Source organism: Aulostomus chinensis, chromosome 17 (assembly GCF_037954235.1).
Source record: "Aulostomus chinensis isolate RoL2024-O1b breed Wild chromosome 17, RoL_Achi_v1.0, whole genome shotgun sequence".
NCBI classification, from domain to species: Eukaryota; Metazoa; Chordata; class Actinopteri; order Syngnathiformes; family Aulostomidae; genus Aulostomus; species Aulostomus chinensis.
This window is the reverse complement of record NC_141336.1, coordinates 16,561,118-16,583,638: the sequence shown is the minus strand read 5'-3', so window position 1 is coordinate 16,583,638 and position 22,521 is coordinate 16,561,118. Positions and strand designations below refer to the sequence as shown.

Sequence of the window (22,521 nt, the reverse complement as noted above, 5' to 3'; positions counted from 1 at the left end):
ACTTTTGCTCATTTATGAAGTACAAAATATTTGAAAATCTTGCCTTTCTGTATATAAATGCGGACGTCTAACAAACTTTGATAAATGATAAAAAAAAAAGAAATTTAAAAAAACAGAAGGAAGGCAGATGCTTTCACACAAGTTTCCTGCAGGTGCAATTAAGCCCGCAACACCCAATCATGCTCTGTATGTAGGAGCTGAGCAGATGCAGCTGATGTTGGATCAAGATGACAGGAGGAAAAAAAGATCTAAGTGACTTTGAAGGAGGGTTCATTGTTGGGACACGGATGTCAGGAAGTTCAATCACAAAGACTGCTGAACTCGTGTTTTGGCAAGATCACCGACTAAAGCGACATCTGTGTTTTGATGGATGGCGGTAAATAGGGCTGGAAGGAGGACATTTGCTAACTGTCGTGCAACATAAACTGTATATAGGAGAAAAAGTAGAAACTCTTACACAGGTGACTGAGAAGGTCAGTGCTGGATGGGAACAGCGAGAACGTTCTGTCTAGCGCCTGCACACAGAGAGAGATAATTGAGGTGGTCGCAGGGAAGAAGCCCCTCATTACTAAGATAATGACTGTACAGGTGAGTCATCGGCGCTGTGGACATGAGGGATGATTGCATCTGTGGCTTCAACTGAGACCTTTCTATCCGTCTTTTGAAATCACACAGACTAGGTTTGATTTGAGAGTACAAAAGCAATAAAAATGATGTTTTATTTCAAGTTTGAGTGGAAAAAAATATACATGAATTGCAATTGATAACTTTGACAAGTATAAAAAAAAACAATAACTGGACTTTCAGTGTTCCGCTAACAGATTCTTTACAAATGATGAAAAGTCATGATGATAAAATATTCTTACTGACGTTTTCGCCGCGACTTCTCTCACTTAATGCCACTAAAACTGACTCTTGGATAAGATAAACCTTTATTTGTCCCTCAGTGAGGAAATCGGAAGCTACAGGTGTTAGGAACTATAATGAAAAATGATGGTCGTACCATGTGGTTTATACTTGAAGAATGTTAATTGTCAAAACGACTGTGAGTAATCGCACAAAAAAACAAAACAGCTGCAGTTTGCCGGCACAATAGCGTTATATAATTTATTTGAAGTCATTCACAGCAGGAAAAAGCCCCCTTAGTCCTCTGGGTGCAGGGCAGCGTTATCTGGACCGGTTTAAGCGAACCAGACTAGCGTCAAATGAAAATCCAGACAAGCAAGTTAGCTTTTGTTCGTCTTACATCCACGGGCCGATCGCAGACGTCTCCTTCTGCACCTGCTACGGTGGCAGGAAAAAAAAAAATAGGCATTTTTATATATTTATCGCTTTCCTCAGTTACAGATAAAAATAAATCAGCTTGAGGGATGAACTAGTCATTGTTAAAAACTGATTTAATTGTTTAAAATGTAAAACGTTGGATGCAGCTTGAAGTGACTGATTCAATTTACACACAAAAAAATCACTGTACACAAAACAGTAGAACATATGGTAAAATCAACACGCTCTGTACATCTTGACGTTTCTTTTTCTTGCTTTTTCTTCATTTAGACTTCATGTGTCTCCAGACAACAAGGACATTTATCTCTGCACTTATTCTTAGGGAGCTGAATTAGTCTATGTCAGGCAGAATAATCATGGGCTTTATTTGATGAAAATTATCTGTTATATATTCAGTCTTTGGAAATCAAGGTTGGCAACACTTTACCTTGTTTAACTCAGGAAAAAGTTCTTGAATGGCGATATCCAAAAGGACATATGTCAGCTGAGGAAGAAAAAGAGATGAAAAGCATTCAAGATGATTGATTTTGATTGAAACAAATGTGAATCTTGTATTTTAGGTGAGCTGGCCATTGGTTTGCCACACACACTCACACACTCATCACTTGAGATTCAGAGAGTTGTAGAGCAGACAGAAACAACCCTTGTCACTTTCCCTTTGACATGAAATGTCCTCCGGGTACAAAGACTATGAGGAACATGTGAATGTACGAGCGATTGTGAGAACGAGCATCGCTGTACCTGTTTGTTGAGAACCGGCTGTTGCAGTCCATCAAAGAGGAGACGAACTCCTTCGTACTTGGCTTCTTCCCCGATGCATTTCCCCAGCAGGTCTAGACATAAAAGACTCGTGATCACAAACATATTCAAAGCTTGTTCTCATGTGTGTCCTGTCGATCGGAAAAAACCTCTGATGTGATCACCTGGGATATATCTCATCATCTCCTCAAACGTCTTCTTCGCTCTTCTCTGCTTGTCCTGGGCTGAGCGTGGCGGACTGCTCTCACAGAAAACAGCATCTGCAGGTGCAAAGTATGTGCACATATGAAGAAGAAATACACTTATTTACATGGTTGCTAGCCTACTTTTGCAGGAAGAAACAGCAGTCCAGACTTTTAAGAGGCCTTATAATGTGTTATAATGTGCTCTTTTAATAATTTGATCTCATTTTATGATTTATAGACATTTTAAAAATGTCTATAAATCCAAATACATCTGCTTCTAAAGCCCCTTTCCTCCAACACTAGCTAACATCTGGCTTGTGTGTGCAGTCGGAATATTTTTCACTCACTCACAGCATTCATTCCAAGGTCAAAGGCTAAAAAAACATAGTGAACATGTGAAGTGAGCACTTTGAATCCATTTTAACATGTTCTCAATACAAGCAGCACGGGATCTTTCTGTGTGGGGTCTGCATGTTCTCCCTGTTCCTGTGTGGGTTCTCTCTGGTACTCCAGCTTCCTCCCACAGTCCAAAGACATCAAGAGAGGACGAGGCTGATTGATACTCTAAATTGACCGTAGGTGTGACTGAGAGTGTGAATGGTTGTCTGTCTCTATGTGTTGGCTCTGTGATGGACTGGCGTGACCCTAAACAGGATAAGCAGTAGAAGAGTGATGGATGAATGAGGTGCATTTAACTGCCTTGTTGCCTCTGTTCAGAACTGTTTTTGGGCATTGAAGGAAGAGCTTGTTCCAGGCACAACAGTGCAGCCAAATCTGATGCCTACAGTGCACCATAGGAACATCTTACATGGGGGCCACATAGGAAATGTTCTCCTTCATGTGAGTACATGAACTTGTCGCACCTCGAAGCAGGGTGATGAGTGAGACGAGCCGGTGCTCCTGGACCACCTGGTTGAGTTTGTACTGAAGGTAGTAATCTGTGTAGGCCTCCAGCGTGTTCTTGAACAGGATCCTCCCGCCCATGAGCAGGTGGTGCAGCCAGTCAGGGATGTGGAAGACAACTCGGCCTGACGATCACGGTGGAAGAAAATGGACAGGAAGACATTTGAGTGAATGAGCATGGTCACGGGTCATGAAGGAAGAGCGATCCCCGGCGATTGATACAGTTCTGCAGTTTTGCTTTACATGATAAACAATAAATGTAAAATCACCTGTCAAACAGAAACATGAAGAAGTATTCCTCTTTCTTCAACTCCAACATATGAAATGTGTTTGCTGGAAAATTGTGATCACTAGTTATAAAACGAGAGCTACGAATGTAACTGCGGTTCTATGAATCCTGAATGACTGCCAGAGGGCGGTGCTTAAAGCACTGAATGTTCCCTTCGCGCATGCACAATCCGAGTATGAATACCAACAACGTCACCTGTGACCCCCGGATGACCCGGTAGAGGCAGTATCTTCCAGTGTCATCAGGGGTTCTGTTCCTACAGAGCCTTCTCGTGACAACGCGAGGATTTTGAGTGACAGAACACTCTGGCCGTCATTCGGGATTCATAGAACCGCAGTTACATTCGTAACTCTCATTCTATTTCATCCCTGCTGACCGCCAGAGGGCGGTGCTTAAAGCACTGAATACCAGCAGAGTCATGAGGAATCCGCAGTACACACTTCATCAGGTTGACTCGGAGGACTCCGGTAGGAGAATCGTACTCAGGGGATGGGGAGTGGCTACATTCACCCTGTAGAACCTGGTAAAGGTGGTAGGTGATGCCCATGAAGCGGCAGCGCAAACAGCCTCCAGGGGCACTCCTCTCAGGGCAGCCCATGAGGTTGAAATACTCCTGGTGGAATGGCACCTCACATCAGATGGCGGGGGGGGGGGGGCGGTCATTCGCCTCATACGTGTGTCGTATGACGTCCACTATCCAGTGGGAGAGCCGCTGCTTTGAGAGAGCGCAACCAATGTTAGGGCCGCCGTGCTACACAAAGAACTGGTCTGAGCGCCGGATGCTTGCGGTAGCTGCAAAATATAATGATAGGGCCCACACAGGGCACAAAAATTCCAGCCTGCCCCCCCCCCTGCAGGGGGCTGCAGCAACACACCTGGTGAACACTCTCGGCAAGAGGGAGAGCCCGAATGGAAGCACCCTGAACTGCCAGTGGCGACCTTGGTAGGCAAAGCGCAGAAACCGCCTGTGGTGAAGTGCGATGGGGACATGGAAGTAGGCGTCCTTATGGTCTATGGATGTTAGCCATTCCCCATGGGCAACGGTTTACAGGACCTCTGTTGTCGTTACCATGTGAAATGGTAAGACCTTCATATAGTGGTTGAGTCCCTGCAGGTCTAAAATGGGGCAAAAACCACTGGTTTTCTTCGTGATGAGGAAGTACCTTGAATAAAAACCCCTGGGGTGCAACAGAGGGTCCACGAGCTCGATCGCGCCCCTGGCCAGGAGGGTGGCTAACTCCTGGTCTAGTGCTGAGGCTTTTGCCGGGTGCCTGATAATGGTCATGTTGACCCGGCTGGAGACGGGGGGCCGACATTGGAACTGAAGCCTGTACCCCCGGGACAAGGTGGAGAGCACCCAAGGGTCCGAAGTGTGAGTAGCCCAGTGATTGAGCTGCTGGTGGGAGAAGTACACGAGGGCCGGCCCCGGAGCCTCAGTCCCAAGCCCCCTGACCCCGAGGGGCCCTGGAGGCGCGGCAGGCAGGTTCGGGATTCGGCAGTGGTTAGGGTCCGGAGCTCGAGGGTCCGGGTCCTGAAATGGCCTGGTGGGCATGTGAGCAGCACCCCGAAAATCCCTCATCTGCCTCTGCACAGAGCGCTGAGGACCATAACCGTCAGTAGCACGAGACTGCGCTGATGGACGGGCCTGCGTGGCAGCCAAGGGGGCCCCAGACCTGCCGGGGGGAGACACGATGAGGGATGCGACAGCTGGCTCAACAGCAGGCATGAGGTCCAGGCCAGCTCCTGCAGCACCCTGCATGACCGCCAGGGCTCGACCGTCAGCTGAAAGACGTGAAAGAGCCCGAGTATCCCTCCAACAAGCGTGTAACTCCCTCACATATTCCTGTGAGGGGGGGACAGCAAAAGCAGTACGCCTGCGCCTGAAGAAGGCACTCTCAGATACCGCTTCAGCCTGCTGTGGTATGTCCAGCCACAGGCACTCCAAGGCCGCACACAGAATGGCCTGCATGGAGCTATCACCTGCCTCACTCAAAGAGCTCTGAGCCGAGGACAGGGAGCCAGGGTCTGAGGCTTGAGAGGCCCTGTCTCCATCTTCATGCTGGAAGCGAGAGGCTGAAGCTGCCAGAGAGATAACGTCATCTTCTGGGTCCAACACAGGCATTGGTGGGGTGGATTCCCCTGGGGCCTCCACAGGGGCGTCAGAGCAACCAGCTTGTAGAAGGGACCTCATCTCAGCCAACTCAGCAGACAGTCGACTTACCTCAGAAGAAAGCCTACGTCCGGATTTCGCCCTCTTCCTGGAGGGTGCAGCAGCAGCAGGCTCAACCCTGTGTTTTGAACGTGTGGTGTGAACCGGAGGTAGCTGACTTGAGGGCCCACCTACCACCTGGCCAATCTAGCAGCCCTCAGCGCATGTGGCATGTAGCTGCAATTCATGCACTGACTGTCTGACATCGCCTCAATCAGATGATCCTGACGGAGACACGTTGGGCAGAGGTCATGACCATCACCAGCCTGCAGAGGAGCCCCACAGCCAACACAGCAATGACTACCATCCATAGTGGCAAATGATATTCAGCAACAAAGCACTTAAACTGAGGGAAGGGGGCGCAGCGCCCCCTACTCAGGAGAGGTCGGAGTGCTCAGCGGAAGGTTAGCGCCAACAGCACTCAGGTCAGCCTGTGACGGACGGTATTTTGCGTACACGGGGGCGAATAAGACTCCTGTCAGCCAAATGTGAGCACAACCACGGTAGCAGGAGGGCACCATCGGCTGGGAGAGGGAGCGCGAACGCTGCCTTCACCAGCAGAGGTTCAGAGCAAATCAGAGAACTTAACAAACTGCCGCGAACACTCCGGCAAGAATTGTTCTCCTCTTTTCTTAATGAGAAATCAAGCAACTTTAACACAAAACTAGCCACCGCAATACCAGGAGCGGGGAGCGCAGCGCTACCTTCACCACCAGTGACTGCAACTTACACAGCCGTAAGTAAAACAAAAAAAACTTAGTGAACGCCGCCGCTAACTCAAGCAAGCTAATCAGAGCCAAACAAAATTAACAGCCGTCGGGGAGAGGGAGCGCGGATGCTGCCTACACTGACAACTGTTGACACAAAGTTAGCAGGGCACTAGTTACTGTGAGATGCTGGAAAAGAAACCAAAGACAGACAGCCGTTGCAGCCCTTGGAGGGCGAGCTTTGCTGCTCCGACCAACACAGTCACAGGGCGTCCAGCGATGGTACCGAGGAGAAATGTAGACCGAAGAAATCAGGGTCTTATAAGTTTAGAGGAGCAGTTAGCCGATGCTACCAGACGCATACGGACTGCACGCGAGAAGAAAAAAAGGAACAGAACCCCTGATGACACCGGAAGATATTGCCTCTCCCAGGTCATCCGGGGGTCACAGGTGACGTTGTTGGTATTCATACTCGGATTGCGCATGCGCGAATGGAACATTCAGTGCTTTATGCACCGCCCTCTGGTGGTCAGCAGGGATGAAATAGAACAGTACAGCAGAGAAGTGATTTACGGGATGCAGCATTTCTGATGATATAAATTATGGAAAGAATAAAAATGAGTGTGATAGAGAACAGACAAGGAGATCTGACTTACCCACATACATCAAGTAGTCGTAAACTCCTTCAACCGTGATCATTTCCATGAAGTAGTTCTGATTATGTCTCTTCTCAGCCATTTCTGAGCGGTTTGCATTGTTTTTGAAGAGCTCATTGAAGAGCTATAAGAGAGATTTATGTTAATGCTACAATTTGTGTCCATTTTGGATAAAACACTGATCCTGTGTTTTAATAGCCATTTTCTGTACCACAATATTCTATTTTTAGCAGCATTTTTGTTGCAATGACATTGATTCCATTAGGTATTTGAATTACGTATTCATGTACATTTTTGAAAAGAACAAATTCTTGAACAGATTTAACTACATTGAATAGATGGATCAAAATGTGGCCTGACAGAAAAAAATGTTAGCATGTACATGATTATTCCCATGTAGCCTGAATAAAAGGGGTGAGAGGACACTCAAGTCACGACTGGATTAAACTAAATGGATTAAGCCAAAGGTTGCTTTTCATTTCTACATAAAAAAGTTGTTACTGGAAACACTTCAGTGGATCCAAATAATGATAAATATTTAATTTCTCTCCACCATCTTTGTTGAAATAGAATTTCAGATTCTGGTACCAAAATAAACACCATCTTTCCAAAGCACAAATTTTCTGTCTTTTTTTGAAACATGTTAAATTGAAATCCCAAAAGAAACTTTTGCCTATTGCATGATGATTGTTTTATCTTATCTCGCTTCTTGTCTGGCTCTTTGGGAGGAGAGTAAATAGGCGTATCCTTCAAAAGCTGGCGTGATCTTTTAAGCACACTACATCCTAAAGATGTGTGCGCTCAGCGACCTACATTCCCTCGCCCTGGGTTTCCTGAGAGAAACAATGGGGGTGAATCACAAAAAAAATAAAAGTCCAACCTTTTTGTCATTTTCTGATGTGGGGCTGAGGATGGTGAGTTCAGGACGGTTGGGTTTTGGTTTGGGAGATTCACAGGAGTTGAAGAAGGACTGAATGAAGGGCTCGAGATGTTGTCCCTTCTGAAAGGACAGCACAAAGTCTGTTAATACCAATAATACTGACAGTATTAGTTCTCTTACTTGTCATGTAAAATGGCAAAAGTGCTTCCATCTCACAATTTCTGCATTAACTCTTTTTCAAGTATGTTAAAAACCACCTCATGAGTGAAAAAAAAAACAATTTTGCAACTAATTTTTGGTATTTCCATCCCCCTTTTTTCAATGCGATACTTAAGGAGTCCAGCAAAACATGGTGATGGCAACCCAGCATCAGATTAGAGGAAGCACGCAGAAGCTGATGAAACTCAATGTTTAGTTAACACAAAAACAGGAAGCTAAACTTCCAAACTAAACTCAAGGAACTCGTGAGGACCTGAGAAAGGTTGGTAACAAACATGTGAAATGACATGAGGATCTGACATGAAGGGAAACGGAATAAAATACAAACTCAACAGATGACACAACAACAACCAGGTGTGAGAACGCAAGGGCGGGGAAGGAGCTGATTGGTTGCGAAGTACAAAGGAGCAGGGCTGAGACTGCAGCGGACTGATTAACAGGCAAAAACACGGGTGATTCACTGAAAAAAATGGGGGGAAACAAAAGACTGAAAGAGGGAAGCAAACGAACAACACGGGACCTGACGAGAAAACAAAGAACAATACGTAACAATGCAAAACCTACAACATAAAGTATAATAATTTTCTAAAAGAATCCATAACTAAGTCCACGCGGTCCAAACGTAAGAGTTTGCGAATACTTGCAGGTATGTGATGGAAAAAAAAAAAAGTCTCAGACCACACACAAACACAACGCACGCGCACACACACACACACACACACACACACACACACACACACACACACACACACACACACACAGAGCACTAGGAATGCATCACTTGCCTCTTTTATCAGTTTGCTGGGGACTGACTTAATGATTTTTCCTGAAAAAGATAAACACTTTATCTCAGTGATGAACTACAGTGTCACATTCTTCCTCTGTCCGAGGCACATTTATCTTTTTACTGCAGCTCAAGGTCAAACGGCTTCATGGCATGTTTAACATACGCTCCAATTCAAACACAATCCACTACACTGGCCTATGTTGAGTTCTCCACGTCTCTTTCAGCTCGACTCGCTATGATACTGTACCCAGGTTTACGTCGGGCAGCATCTTGTCCAGGAACTGAGACTCCATACTGTGAGGAGACAGGAAGTCAGCCAGAAGCTGACTGTTGCTCAGCTCTGGGTGCTGCAGGAGCCTCTGTAAACACAACACATATAAGTCAATAATGTTATAGTTTCAACTTTCAAGTCAAAATGTAGTCATTTCCTCCTTTATAACAAGCCAATTCAAATCACTGTTAACCATTTTACACTGAATATATTTTTCATCCATTTTAGCTTTCTTATTAACTAGCTTATTCAATTTGCACAACTGCAATATTATTATTATTATTGCAATATTATTACGATTATTATTATGGGCACACTGTCATTTTGCACATCTTCAATATTATTTTATTGGAAGATTCTAGATTGTATTTTGTATTTTGAGTATTTTATTATCTTTATTATTTTTATTACTTTATTGTTTTGTATTTTGTATTTTTATTTTTATCTTTCTGTGGTTTGGACCTTGCATGCCTCTTAAGTATCTTGGTAAACTGCTGGAAATGTGAATTTCTCCTGGAGATTAATAAAGTATCTATCTATCTATCTAGCTTAACACCTAGTTTTTTGCTTTCCATTAGCATCAGCATGCTATGAATAATCAAATTACTGCAGATAAAACATACTTTGACATCCAGATCAGTATTATTTTCATTTTGTCAGTTAGGCCATGAGGCAATGCATTTCCGAGCATTAAAAAAATGTTCTTTGTAGTATGTTTCAGGACACTCTTGTTCCAACACATCTGGCATTTTCAAGAGAGCTGCTGAAACCTTCATACATTCATCACCCCAAAAGAAAAACCACATCAAGTCTTGGAATGGGTTGCAGGAAAGGAACTGTAGCTCCCCTCCAGAAAAAAGGGGATGTTTCTGGCGAGAACTAACCTATACAAGGTCCAGCACTCTTTATAATATCTAGATGGACACAAGTTACTTTCTGAAAACTGTGTTCTCCATGCACAAAAACACATACACTTCTAATAATGAAATATGACTGTAAGCTCCACTGTGTGTGGCCTGAGGAGAGTGTCAGGAGTGCACTTATCCTTTATTGTTACTGTGTTATGTAATGTGAATATGAGCTTAGACTGGTGGGGCTTGACAGAGTTGTAAGGGAATTAAATACAGGCTTATTTTTCTGCTGTTCCACTTGTAAGAGACCAGTGTCAGGTTTTAATGAGCCAGTGTTTGGGCATCACGTCTGTGAGATCACATGTATGTTTTACTTGATCTTTGCCTTCCCCTCCAAGAAATGACATAATTTTGGTTCATTCCTCAACCCATCAATCGACAGCTGGTCAAACAGAACTCATTAGCCTGAACTTTATTGAGACCTCCACCTGAAGGTACTCCTGGAACTCCTCCCGCTTGGATGTAAGGAACTCATAGTTCTTGGGGCCGATGATTCTCTTGGAAGGCAACTGTGCATCTGGAAATGATCCTACAGGGGGAGTAAGATTCCAGTAAAAGAAACTGTCAAAGAATCAAAAAGGAAATGCTTCCTGTTTTCAGCAGAAGTCCCTAAATGATTCAACACTTCAATTGTAAAATTATTCATACATTTGTTCTGTGAAAGTGGGGAAATGAGCCACACATTAGGAAATGGTAGTCACAGGTGAAAACATGAATGGAGAAGCCACGTTATGTAAACTTAAGTACCAATAGAGAGAAAAACCTACCGTGAAACTCAGTGAGCTTCGATTCCAGGACATAGAACTCCAGATATCTCCTGTATACAGACCAGTGCTCCGTCTCATGTCCCACTGAAATCACACACAAACACAGGACACCTTTATAGAACTAGAAAGCACCCAGGGGAGAGCAGCGGGTGGCTGTTCTGTGGAGCAGGAGGAAGGTGAAACCTGATATTTAACCTTTGCGTGAAGGGGCAGACTGATGCACCCCTCCTGTTGTAAATATCAGTTTTTGCACACTTAATATGTCACTATACATCAGGTGGAAACATCAGAGTGCCATTTTTAACTTGCCATTTTAACTTACTTACTTCCTGTAACCACTAGGGGGCGCCACAACTTCAGCTTGTACATGTCTCATGTCTTTAGGTCGGGATTCTTATCACACGTGTGAAGTTTGGAAAAGATCGGACAATACAGAGTCCACTTACAACAGTTTCACGTTACTCAGCGAAGGAAAAAGGCAAAATTTTCACGCTAAAAATATGACATCAGTGATATTTTTCCAAACAACTCGGCATGTGGAGGCGTCAGGACACTTCAGGAGGACTTGGTACCAGCAGGATGGAGCAACTTTTGTTGTGTTTTGTTTTTTCCTTTGAAAGTTGGCCCCCATTCACTTCAACTGTTCAGAGATTACTGCAACAACTTTTCCTGTGCAACTCCAGCACCCGACCCAAATTTCAATTGAGAAACTCTTTTTTTTAAATGATAATGTTGTAACTTTGCAGGAATCTTGCATCTGTTTATGAGGCAGGATGTCTCTGTAGTGCCACGATTTTAAAAGAAAATTCTATTACACAGCCTTGAACAAAGTCATAGTCATAGTCAAAGAAGCGACTCTCCCTTTAAGACAGCTTCTAGAGACAGACACAAACAAGTCAGACAGGCTGCCCTGACCACTCAGTCTCACCTGCCTTACGGTCGTTGCGCTCCACGTCGATGCAGAACACAGGAATCCTCTCTCTCTTCACGTCATCATCATAGAAATCAATGTAAGGGATGGTGATGTTCCAGGCTGAGAGGTTTCGGGGCGTGCTGGGGGTGGAGGCCGCCTCCATCGGGGAGTCGTCCTCCAGCACCATCATGGCTTCCTCCACCTTGAATGCAAGGAAGTGAGAGTGGGTTAGACTCACACACAGCAAGCCCTCTCTGAAGAAATGAGTCACATAGAGCTGCTATGGCTAAGAGTGTAAAACCCAGCATTTAAAGATGGAGAAAAAGAATTACATTTTAATTCTACTTCGAAATAAAGTCTAAAGGTACTACAGCCAAAAAGGACTTTTTTCTACTTCCTGGATTTCTTTTGCACTTTTAAGTCTGACTGAAGTTATGTTTATTGAATCCAATAAAAACATGTTAAAATGCTCTTGTATTCAACAACCTCTTCACTTTATCGTTGTCCTACCTCTTAAACCAACAATGATGATGAAGAAATTGTGTAGAAAATGACTTTGTTGGCTGAGGCTCAGTTGCAAATGCCGACATTCTCAAGTTAACAAGGATATCCCCTTACAACAGATGAGGAGATTAAAGGTTGGATTAGAATTGAAGAAATATCTGCAGACTACTAGAGGTACCCCAGGCATTACAACACCAGTCCCAAAGGTGTTTTCTTTAGAAAATACTCTGAAGCTCCACAAAACCCTCTGTTTAAGCATAGAAACCGCAAAACTTTGTTACGATGTTAAATTAAAAAAAGAAACCTAAACAAGCAAACAAATGTGCAGCAGGCATTCAAGTGATCCTTCTTCTTCAGGAAAATACAGTCACTTTATAAAATGAATAGTTCTGGAAACCAAGGCAGAGACTCTAACTTTTAATGTCAACAAAGTTAACTCTTGGGAGCTGAGTTTGGCAAACACAGTTGCTTTCCTTTCCTTGCTCACCATCGCCCTCATGTGGTGACAACTATACTAGTACAGAGGTTTTATCTAACATGCTTTTTTGACAAAGGTTTATCTGTTAAAACTCCAAAATAGAATGTATGAGACAAGAACAGTTCTCTGCTTACAGACGCACCTTTGAGGAATGTGTAAATGCAAACTTAAAACCACAATATTGGTGTTGCAGAGGCTAAAAGTGCACCTTTTGAGTTACAGAGTGGCTACTAAGTTAGCTCCAGGGCACACGATTGATGCAGATCAACACAATCACTCAAAACGCCAATCTGGGAATCAATCTGGTATCCCCAAAGTGTTGGAACTGGTCCCATTTTGTCTTTTTTTTTTTTTTTTGAATTCACAAAATTACCAAGAGAGGGACACAAACACACAACACTATCTACCATAGCTTTAAATAATCTTTTTTTTTTTAAAGTGTTTGTTTCATGTTTTACATTTGCCTCACCATATCATCCTCCCCCTCTACCAGCCCGTAGGATGGTAGCATGGCCCCCTCCATGGTTGTGCTCTTGAACACCCCTTTGATCTTACTGCCAATGCGACTAATCCCAAAGGACTCGCCTCTCTTTGACGTGTTCCTGCAGGCCAAAGAGGGATGTTATTAGAATACGCTGGATGGAGGAGGCGTGCATGGTAAAGAAATGACAGGGAAAGAACCGTAGAGGAGAGTGTGTGTGTGGGGGGGGGGGGGGGGGCATACAGCAGCAGTTTCAGACATTGGACATGACGAAGGGTACAGGGGACGGGCAGAGGAAGCAGAGCCAAAATGTCAATTCACAGCAATCTCACGATGAAATGTTTTACTTTGTTACTGCAGGGACAAAATAAAACGTAGCAGTGGATTCATGACCCGATGTTCATGTTTTAGTATAATCAGTAACCTTTGACCCATAGATAGAGAGAAAAAGAAAGAGAGAGAGAGAGAGAGAGAGAGAGAGAGAGAGAGATGGATGAGGGGAGGGTCTACCAAGGACACAAGTGGCTGAACACTGAAAAGATACTGCATTGTCAAAAAAAACACAGGAGGTGAGTGTGTGAGTGTGAGGAGGGACACATAAATAAAATTGAATCCCATGCATTAGTCCCACCATGCAGGCTGGGACTGGGGGAGACATCAGCAGGTGGGGGGAGGCAGGAGGACTGGGTGGTTATGACATCATATGGATGGACCCTGACTTACTTGGGTGATGAGTGGCGGTGGGATAGCGAGCCATATGGGAAAGTTGTGAACGTGGACTGGGCATGAAGGGAGTTATAAGATGCAGGTGAAGAGCTGCCAGAGGCGGTGAACAGTGAGGATGGGGACTCGGGGCTCCAGTCCCAGGAACTATAAGCACAACAGGGTCACGTCCCCGTGGACAAAAGGAGGGAGAGGACCAAGGATCATACCGAGGCAGGCAGTATGGAGGTTACAGAATCAAGAGTGGACAAACTGTCACAGACACATGGATGGAGCACCAGGCAGAGACGGCAGTGTGGGTGGTGATTACCGAACCGCAGACATGGAGGGAGTTTATGCTCCTAGTTGGTCAGTATGGCCATAACTCATGCTGCTCTGAAAACTGCCTTCATAACAAGAGTGTTTCCCTAATCAGATCAAATAAACATAAAACCAACAAATGTCCTTCTTTAAGCTTCCTGTGTATTTAATGCTGAAGAAGATAGTGAGCCACAAATGAGTCTTAGGCTCATGCCTTGTGAGCTGCTACCGTGTGTTTTTAGGGCCTGAGCCAGAAGGTACTTCTGGGCGAAGACCCTATTATGTTTGCTCGGCACACTCGTATTATGTATGTGTCTTGGAGCGTGGTGCTGCTATTGTCAGGGTTCCCTTGAATTAAGAGGTCTTGTAATCTCGATGGAACTCACTGAGGTAAATTAAAAAAAAAAAAAAAAAAAAAGTTTAAAAATCTTCAGTTGTCCAAAACTCAGATTTGATGTGTGATTTTTCTCAATCATCTCCACCAAGGAAGCCATGTTTTGGGTGGCAATTGTTTCTTTGTCTGTCAGCAAAACATTACAAAAAAATGAAGTCAATTTTCACCAAACTTCGTGGAGGGGTGCAGGATTGGCATGGGCAGGAGTCACCTCCCTCTCACTCTATGGAACAACCACACTCTCCTGCGTACACGGGTCTAACGGCCTGCTCCTGTACACTGTGTTTGGCACACCTTGGCGGAGGTATGTGCTCTCCCAGTGCCCTCTAGTTTACATGTGATTCATGATGCTATAATGGTCATGATTCAGTGATTAAACACTCTTTTCTCAGCCTTCTCACAGTTGCGTTGCATCTTTGAAAGTGGAATTAAATTGGCAGTAAAATTAGGAGTCATTACCACCTGGCGCTAATGGTCTTGAACCTCTGATTGCAGCAGGCCAGGGAACTATGGATTTGTTAAAAAGGCAGCACATCTTCCTCTGTGGTCAAGTCAAGCGAGAAGAATGACGTGTCTGTTGTACATCTGCACGTGCAGCAGCACTGCTCAGCCAGCCACTGTTTTGATCAGCACACTAACGACTTGTACTCACCGAATGTCATCCATACTGAGGCTATTTCTGGAACAATATGTACAAGGAGTTAGTGGCAGGGGCCCTGGGGCCACACACACACCACACCCCTTGATACACACGTTGATCTCTGTGCACATGTTGCTCATTTAAATTTCATTAAACTGCAAATTTACTGCTGGATCAAATCTTGTTTTTCCTGTGAGTTATTGCAGCTTGATAAAAACATGATTATACAATTAAAAAAAACTAATGCAGCGATATTAAGAAGGAAAAAACTTGCATGTGGATGAATACATGGCAGATATTTTTTGGCTAGTTTAATATTACATTCAAATTTTTCTTATGTTGCACACACACACCCAAACACACACACACACACACACACACACACACACACACACGCACACATGGTAAAATCCCTTACCTGCTCATTTTGGAATTCCTAGCAGGGGACTCGGCCCCTCTCAGAAGCTGGCGAAAGTACTAGAGGAAGAAAAGGGAGGAGGAAATAAATGTATGTTCTCATTTCAGGAGAATCCAACATGGTAGATTCTATAAACAGCAACATTTTCATCGTTCTTCTGTGTGCACTGGGCCTCTTTCTGCGTTCATGACCAGCACAGTTTAATTCGAGTCGGGAAAGGCAGTGGAAATATCCAATAATATCATTCATGCAGGGCAGTGGTCTGCCCCGGACAATAGCTGTGCACTGGTCCACCCAGCTGAATTCATTCAAACACCCTCTGAGGGGTGAAACTCGGCTTGGCAGCTTGGCACAGCGCCAGTGTTGTCTGATTGGTCGGCCGCGCGTCTGGTATTGATGACGCAGCCGATAGCGGTTGGAGGCTGAGAGATCGAAAGAGGACTTGCACAAGAGGGTCAGTTCTTTCACCTCAGAATCCTGCATTGTCCACATGATCCTCGGAGACAATCACAACTCGATTCAATCTATTCTATCTCTGTTTAGACGTGACAGATGTAATCAGTCCATTGGTTTTGGATGCTGACCTCGTCACTGTGACAGAACATGGGTGTGAAAACGTTCTCCAGGAGGGACAGGACGTGCTCGTAAGCTTCAAACAAACATCTCATGGTCTGGAGTTTCACCACCTCCTCAGACGGACCCTCAGCAACTGAGGAAACACAACAGAAATGTTCTTTCTAAAATCAAAGTTTTGAAGATGAATGTGAATTGAAGTATGTTGCATACTGTTCTGTATTTCCTCCACAATAAAGGGGTCGAAGCGGATCTTGTCCACGCTCTCGTCCAAGCAGTAGGTCTCGTAGATCTTCCTGACCTCCTCGTGAAGCATCATCTTCTCTGAGTCCGACAGCTCTGGGCACAGGATCCGGTCGTTGAACTCCTCTGACACCATAAATGAGTCAAAAATTAGTCTCATCGTTGACGAGTGAGAAGATTATGAAGAGAAAATGACGTCAGACTGGCTGTACATTAGGGATCGACCCGTGTGTTCTGCCAGGGTTGATAAAAATACAGATTATTAGTAATCAAGTAGTAAGACTACAACATAAAATTTTACTGAAATGATTTCAGATTCCAGTTTTATCTTTATAAAAAGGTACAAGGAGCTTTTATCAGCATTTCTTATCCAGTTAACGGACAATTTGAAATAAAGTAAAAATCTGATGCTCTGCAAAGTGAAATTTGATATTACATCGATTCGTACTGATATTTCATGCGAGTCTCAATAAGAAGTCGGCGTAGTAGTGGTAGTAATAGTATTTGCAGTCTTTGTAGTAATAGTTGTAGTCGGAGAAAAACAGAGAGGTGGCTGCAGTTTAGGCAAAGTAGCACATTTTTAAATGAATTAAAATCCTCGCAACCAGATTTTTTTTAACATTCAGATAATCACAGAAGTGTTGAAAATCCCTGACTGTGAAGGGCTGGTGGGTTATAAAAGAGTAGGAGTTGCTTCTTTGCAAGTATGAATAAGAATCACTCGACTGCTTGTATTACAGCTGCTACCACTTCCAAGCTCGTAAATGTATATCAATCAAATAGCGTGTCAAATAACAGGTCAACATGTTTTTCTCGTCATTACAAAAACCATAACATATAAGTTGATCAGTTGTGATGAAGAACACTGACTTCTTACATTTCCTCTAATTAGTTCAAATATCATTTTGACTGTCTTATCATCGGCAGGTTAGTCACGGGTGCGGGGCGCACGCTTACCGACGGTGAGGCAGAACTGGAGCACGTGGACGGCCCCCTCTTGCTTCAGAAAGTTCATGAAGCGGAAGAGAAGATCCTGTTGCTCTCGGATTTCTTTCAACTCCAGCTTCAGCACCTGGGGGGGAGGAGCACGCGCACTGAAAGGCTGAAAGCCTGCACTGATATTTCTGCATAAAGTGTCATACACTGTCGGCCATTATTGGCCCATCACATCTGTATCAAAAATTCTCGGTTTGCTTTACATTCGGACAAAACAATTAAGTTTATTATGCGCTGATGTCATTTGGGTCAATAAAGTTTCTGCCTCAGTAACATATCTTTATCATCACTGGGGTGAGTGCAGGATATTATCTGATAGATGGATTTCAGATTTTTTTCTTCTCTTATTTTTTACTCCCTAATATTGGTACCACATCGTTCAACCTCTAGTTAAATGTGAACTGACGTCACTGTTCATTATACTGATGCCATTATGGATCACTGTCACTGATCCCGCCTCCTTCATATGTCTTTTTCACGTGTTTGATGACCACGTCGGAGGGATCTTTGCAAAAAATAAATCAAATATATATTTTGGGTGCTATCGGAATTGTGTTAGTCCCCAGTAATCTATCCCCCCCCCCCCCCCCAAATCCTGCATCAGTCGGACTCTCAACACTTATAGGTGTTTAAAAATCAGAGGAAAACTTACTGAGGGCTTTTTGCTGCGAGGATCCGAGTATTTTTGCAGGAAAGGGACCAAAGTTGATGTTGGTTCTGTGGCTTCTTCAGGCTTTGACGGCGGAGAAAAAAAAATAGGCCTATTTGTCTCAAAAACTGCATTTAGATGAACATATTTGCACTCAGAGAGAAGACATCGATGTACTTACTGGAGAGTTGTCGATGAAGATCAAGATCAAAAGATTCACTGTGTCCTGAAAGTTCCAAAAAATTGCAAGGACTTACTGAAAGCACACATTACACCTTTGGTGTTCTGACAATGTTTAGCTGAGATGCTGACAGACGACTCATTACATTATGACCTGTCAGTCAGTTTGGATTCAGGAAATCAGCCCTTAACGTGACTACACTCACAGGATCAGCCAAGTAGTCCATTGAAGGAAGGAAGACAGAACCAGCCAAGACTTCTCTTATCAGGAGAGTAAGAGATCTGACAGGAGTGGAGACACGAGGCAGCAGGAAATCAAGGCGATAAAAGAGGGAGGAATGATTCCTCAGCTGATGGTGGCTACGCTTGACAGACTCGAGATGCTTTGTGGTAAATAAACTGAAATCTTTGCTGTGATTTTTACCTGCAGTCTGTGGCCTTTGGCGGCAGGATGTAGGGGAAGAGGATCTCAGTCAGCTTCCTCAGGTAGAGAAGCTCATCTCTGCGACTGCGAAGGGCCACGTGGAGGTCGGGGCCGTACTCCTCCAGGGCCGCTTGCTGAAGAAACTCTGTGTTCTTGACTAAAGAGAAGGAAACAAGTTTGACTTCAATTTCATTTTTATGTTGAATTCAAGCAAAATCTGAGTTATTTCCTATCATCTCCAGCACCTTTTTGTCTTGCTTTGGTAATGATTTCTATGTGCTTCATGGAAACTTTCAGAAGCTTGCGTGTAATGAGAGACGCCACATCGACCTGTGAGAAAATACATTTCATTCATTAAATCATGTTAACCAGCATCCAAAGATTTTTGATTTATCACCTTCTGGATCCGACGGACCAAAACAGCTGCAATAAAACGCAGCGTCTCTCTGAGCTCATCGACAAACGCCTCATCGTCCGTGATGTCTCTGAAAATGATTTATACACGTAATATATGACATGAATATAGATTAAATATATATTCCTGAGGCAATAAATAAAATGATAAAAAACTGGCTTACCTATACCAAGGGTACACAAAGTTTTCTAGAACAAGCTCCAGAATCTTGAAGAAATAAACCCAACGGTATCAGATCATTTGCTTGTAAACATTAAATCGTGAAATTTCAAGTTGTGTTTCAGTTGTGATTCTATTTTACCTCTGAGAGAGAAGCATCAACTTTGGAGGACACTTTCAGGTCCAGCCATGGTTGATAATTCTCCAGTAATAAAGTTGGTCTGTCATAAATCAAACACACAAACACAAAATCTTTGATTTACATCGAAAAATGTGTTGTCTGGCCACTAGATGGCGGTGTAGCATCTTCCATTACTTAAGAGGATAAAGAGTGTTTTATCGAGCAGAAACCAAATGAGAGATAACATCAAATTTTTTATAAAAGTCATCTCTTCAGTGCAGTTCGATCATCAAGAAATAGTATTTTTTCATGTTTGCTGCATACCAAATATTCAGATTCAAGCCTGTTTCCAACCTTGACATTAAGAATAACCACTCCAATTTTTTAACGTCACAACACAACACAGCTTCTCAACTGCACCCAACCAGGTAACTCACCTGTGTCTTTTGCATTTGACTTTCCCACAAACAGCGCAGCTGTTGCCCAGCGGGAACAACTCCTGCTGGTATGACTGCGAGAGGGTGAAAACACACGGTGGAGCTGTCAGTTGAGCATCACTTAGTGGAGGGCCAAGGAGGCCCAACTGTTTTAGCTCTTCTCATTTGTTGTACTTGATAAATTAAGCATTTTATTCCTGTTAATTTAATACCCTTTTTTCAGAATGTGATGATTAAGAAGACCAAAACTAATGATGACGCAAAGGACTAAAATGCAACAAAGATTAGAGATTGCATCCATTACACTTGGACTAAAAGTAAAAATTAATCAAACTGACTAAAATGAGTTTAAAACTTGAGATTTTGTCAACTAAAACTAGAATAAAACTAATAACTAACTAATTAAAAACGTGTAAGCTCATTTTCATACATTTTAGTCTGAATCCTAAGATTAGAACTAAATCAAAAACCTGAAGAGACATGTGAGAGGCTCAGCACAGCCTTTTCTGATTGAAACTAAAGACAATTACTCTCTCTGCAAAGATCAAACTGAGTATTTGTCCAACTAAAATTTGACTCGAATATACAAAAACAGGATGACAAGATGTAATGAAAACTCACAAGGATATAGACCAAGGACTAAAGCCAAAAAAATATCCACCAAAATGAAGACTGCTTAACACTGGCATAAAAATATGGTGAAGGCATAAATCTTTACATGTTCAAGTCATACTTACATTTTAAACACATCAAAAATACTGACATAATTGACTGTAAACTTCCATTCAGACCTTGATTTTTGGTTTGATGGAGACTAGGATGTTGGGCAGCAGTGACTCAGGCCCCACAGAGCAGTAGAAAGTAACAACACCAGCCAGGAAGGACCAGAACACCATGATAATGTGAATATATCTGTTAAAACATGAAAGACATTCTGCTGATGAACGCTAAACAGCATTTAGATATTCATTATCATTGTGTGTAAAGGTGCCAGGGGTGATTTTACCTGTTTAAGAGAACAGTGGACAGCAGCAGGACCAGGAGCAGGAAACAGAAGACCGGGTACTGTCGACCCAGTTCTCTGAGCAGGTCCAGCTTGACTTTACGTCTTATTCTCTGCAGACAAGCCCTGATGCATCCCATCTTTGCTGTTTATGTAGCCTCCACCAGTGCACATCAACCCCGGTGCATATTACTGTGAAATAAAAGACGCATAATGCAGCAACGGCGTCTGCGAACGACTCAAACCGTGTTATTCATTTGTTATGTTTGTTTGTTTTAATTTTAAATGCCTAGCAACTTGCGGTGATTCAATATCGACTCCAGCACTTACTGCACGGTGGATGTTATGAGCCATTTTCTCCAGCAACGACACATGAATGTGCGGAATAAACACGCAGGCTGCCGCTATTGTAGGATTAGCGGAGGATAGACGAAGTCCCGCACACAGCTGTGAACCACGGCAGGATTAGTGGCAATTACACAGCAGCAGCATCTGTGTAGCCTTACTGCAACTAGCGGTGTTTAGCTAATGGCTACAGCCCCGCTGTCACTTCTGTCTCCGGGCTGCCTGCGGCTAGTCCACACTGGGGGAGACGCATGATGTCACCTCCGCTCCTCCATTCACGGCAGCTTCATTCCAGCTATCGCTGTTTGGATGGCAAACAAGTGCATATGTCGCTAGAATGACTGCAATAATGCCGGACGACTTTTGTCAAATAGCGGATGAGGACCAGGTGGGAGTAGTGTTCCTCCGCCGAGTCAAAAATGGTTACTATTTGCCTTGTAAATAACGGGATCACAGCAGGAGCGTCAGACCTCGTATTGTTGATCGGGACAGTTCATCAAAACAACAACAGCAACAACAACAGCCCTTTAGATAAGGTAACGGAATATCATGAACTGGCATTTGTCTAGTTTCAAAACCATATTGTTTAAAAGCAGTAAAGTGGTTTGACAGGCAATCTAGTTCCGGTGCCGAGTGGTCACAGGTATGGAGAGCCAGATCCGGCGTCAGCGTCCACACGTAAGAGAATAAATAAACACACGATTAAAGGAAAAATAAATGCAGTGTGGAGATTGAAAACGGATAAGTGTCCATTTGTACATTTATTCAAGCTTGTACCTTTTGTCTTTTTTTGTGCTCAATTTATAGGCCAAAACTGAGGTTTTCAAACGGTGGGGGGCCTCAAAGAATGGAAGTGCACCTGGCAATTCGAAAGGGAAATTATTCAAAACATGCTAAATGTACGTGATTAGGCTTCAAATATGAATGAGAAACAGATGGTTTTCAGCCATTTGGCGTACTCTGAAATAATATAAGAGAAATATTAGGTTTGCTTGGTTTATAAGTTGTCTGAGGTCAAACGTTCCTGTTCAAGTACCCAGCAACACAACAGTATGTAAGGGACAGAGGAGCTGTGTAAGGTCTATACTCCTCCACAGCAATCTTTATCTGGTAGCTGTCTTTTGAAAAAAATTATATATATGTGAGTAAGGACAGCATCTGCAGTATAAAAACAGTCCTGAATGAATCAGATCAAGGCTACAGAGCACCCTTGGGCTATTGTACTTCTGAGTATTGTGAAAAGATGCAGTTAGAAAAGGAAGATATGGACTCGAATCCTTGGAGCACGAAAAATGGAT

The 22,521-nt window shown here is 43.5% G+C and overlaps 1 protein-coding gene across 4 annotated transcripts; it reads right to left on the bottom strand.

Annotated features, from left to right (window-relative positions):
- Window positions 1-49: 49 nt before the first annotated feature.
- On the bottom strand, window positions 50-21,854 carry LOC147246520 (sorting nexin-14-like). Of its 4 annotated transcripts, none has more exons than XM_086181653.1 (30): window positions 21,209-21,854; window positions 20,882-21,070; window positions 20,667-20,787; window positions 19,876-19,949; window positions 19,460-19,538; window positions 19,322-19,365; window positions 19,141-19,228; window positions 18,989-19,073; window positions 18,744-18,900; window positions 18,526-18,601; window positions 18,321-18,365; window positions 18,143-18,223; window positions 17,452-17,566; window positions 16,465-16,620; window positions 16,263-16,387; window positions 15,679-15,737; window positions 13,927-14,073; window positions 13,192-13,324; window positions 11,756-11,942; window positions 10,828-10,911; window positions 10,489-10,589; window positions 9,126-9,237; window positions 8,877-8,917; window positions 7,873-7,992; window positions 6,993-7,116; window positions 3,092-3,256; window positions 2,208-2,303; window positions 2,026-2,117; window positions 1,712-1,768; window positions 50-515 (listed from the first exon to the last, which is right to left on the bottom strand). In XM_086181653.1, the coding sequence occupies exons 2-30, from the start codon at window positions 21,016-21,018 to the stop codon at window positions 405-407; spliced, it is 3,012 nt and encodes a 1,003-aa protein (XP_086037779.1). In that variant the 5' UTR covers window positions 21,019-21,070; window positions 21,209-21,854; the 3' UTR covers window positions 50-404. The 4 variants fall into 4 exon arrangements, with proteins under 4 accessions (XP_086037779.1, XP_086037781.1, XP_086037782.1 ...); XM_086181655.1 differs by lacking the exon at window positions 13,927-14,073 and adding an exon at window positions 15,273-15,299 and having other exon boundaries at window positions 51-515; XM_086181654.1 differs by lacking the exon at window positions 50-515 and adding an exon at window positions 678-1,284.
- Between the last annotated feature and the right edge of the window lie 667 nt (window positions 21,855-22,521).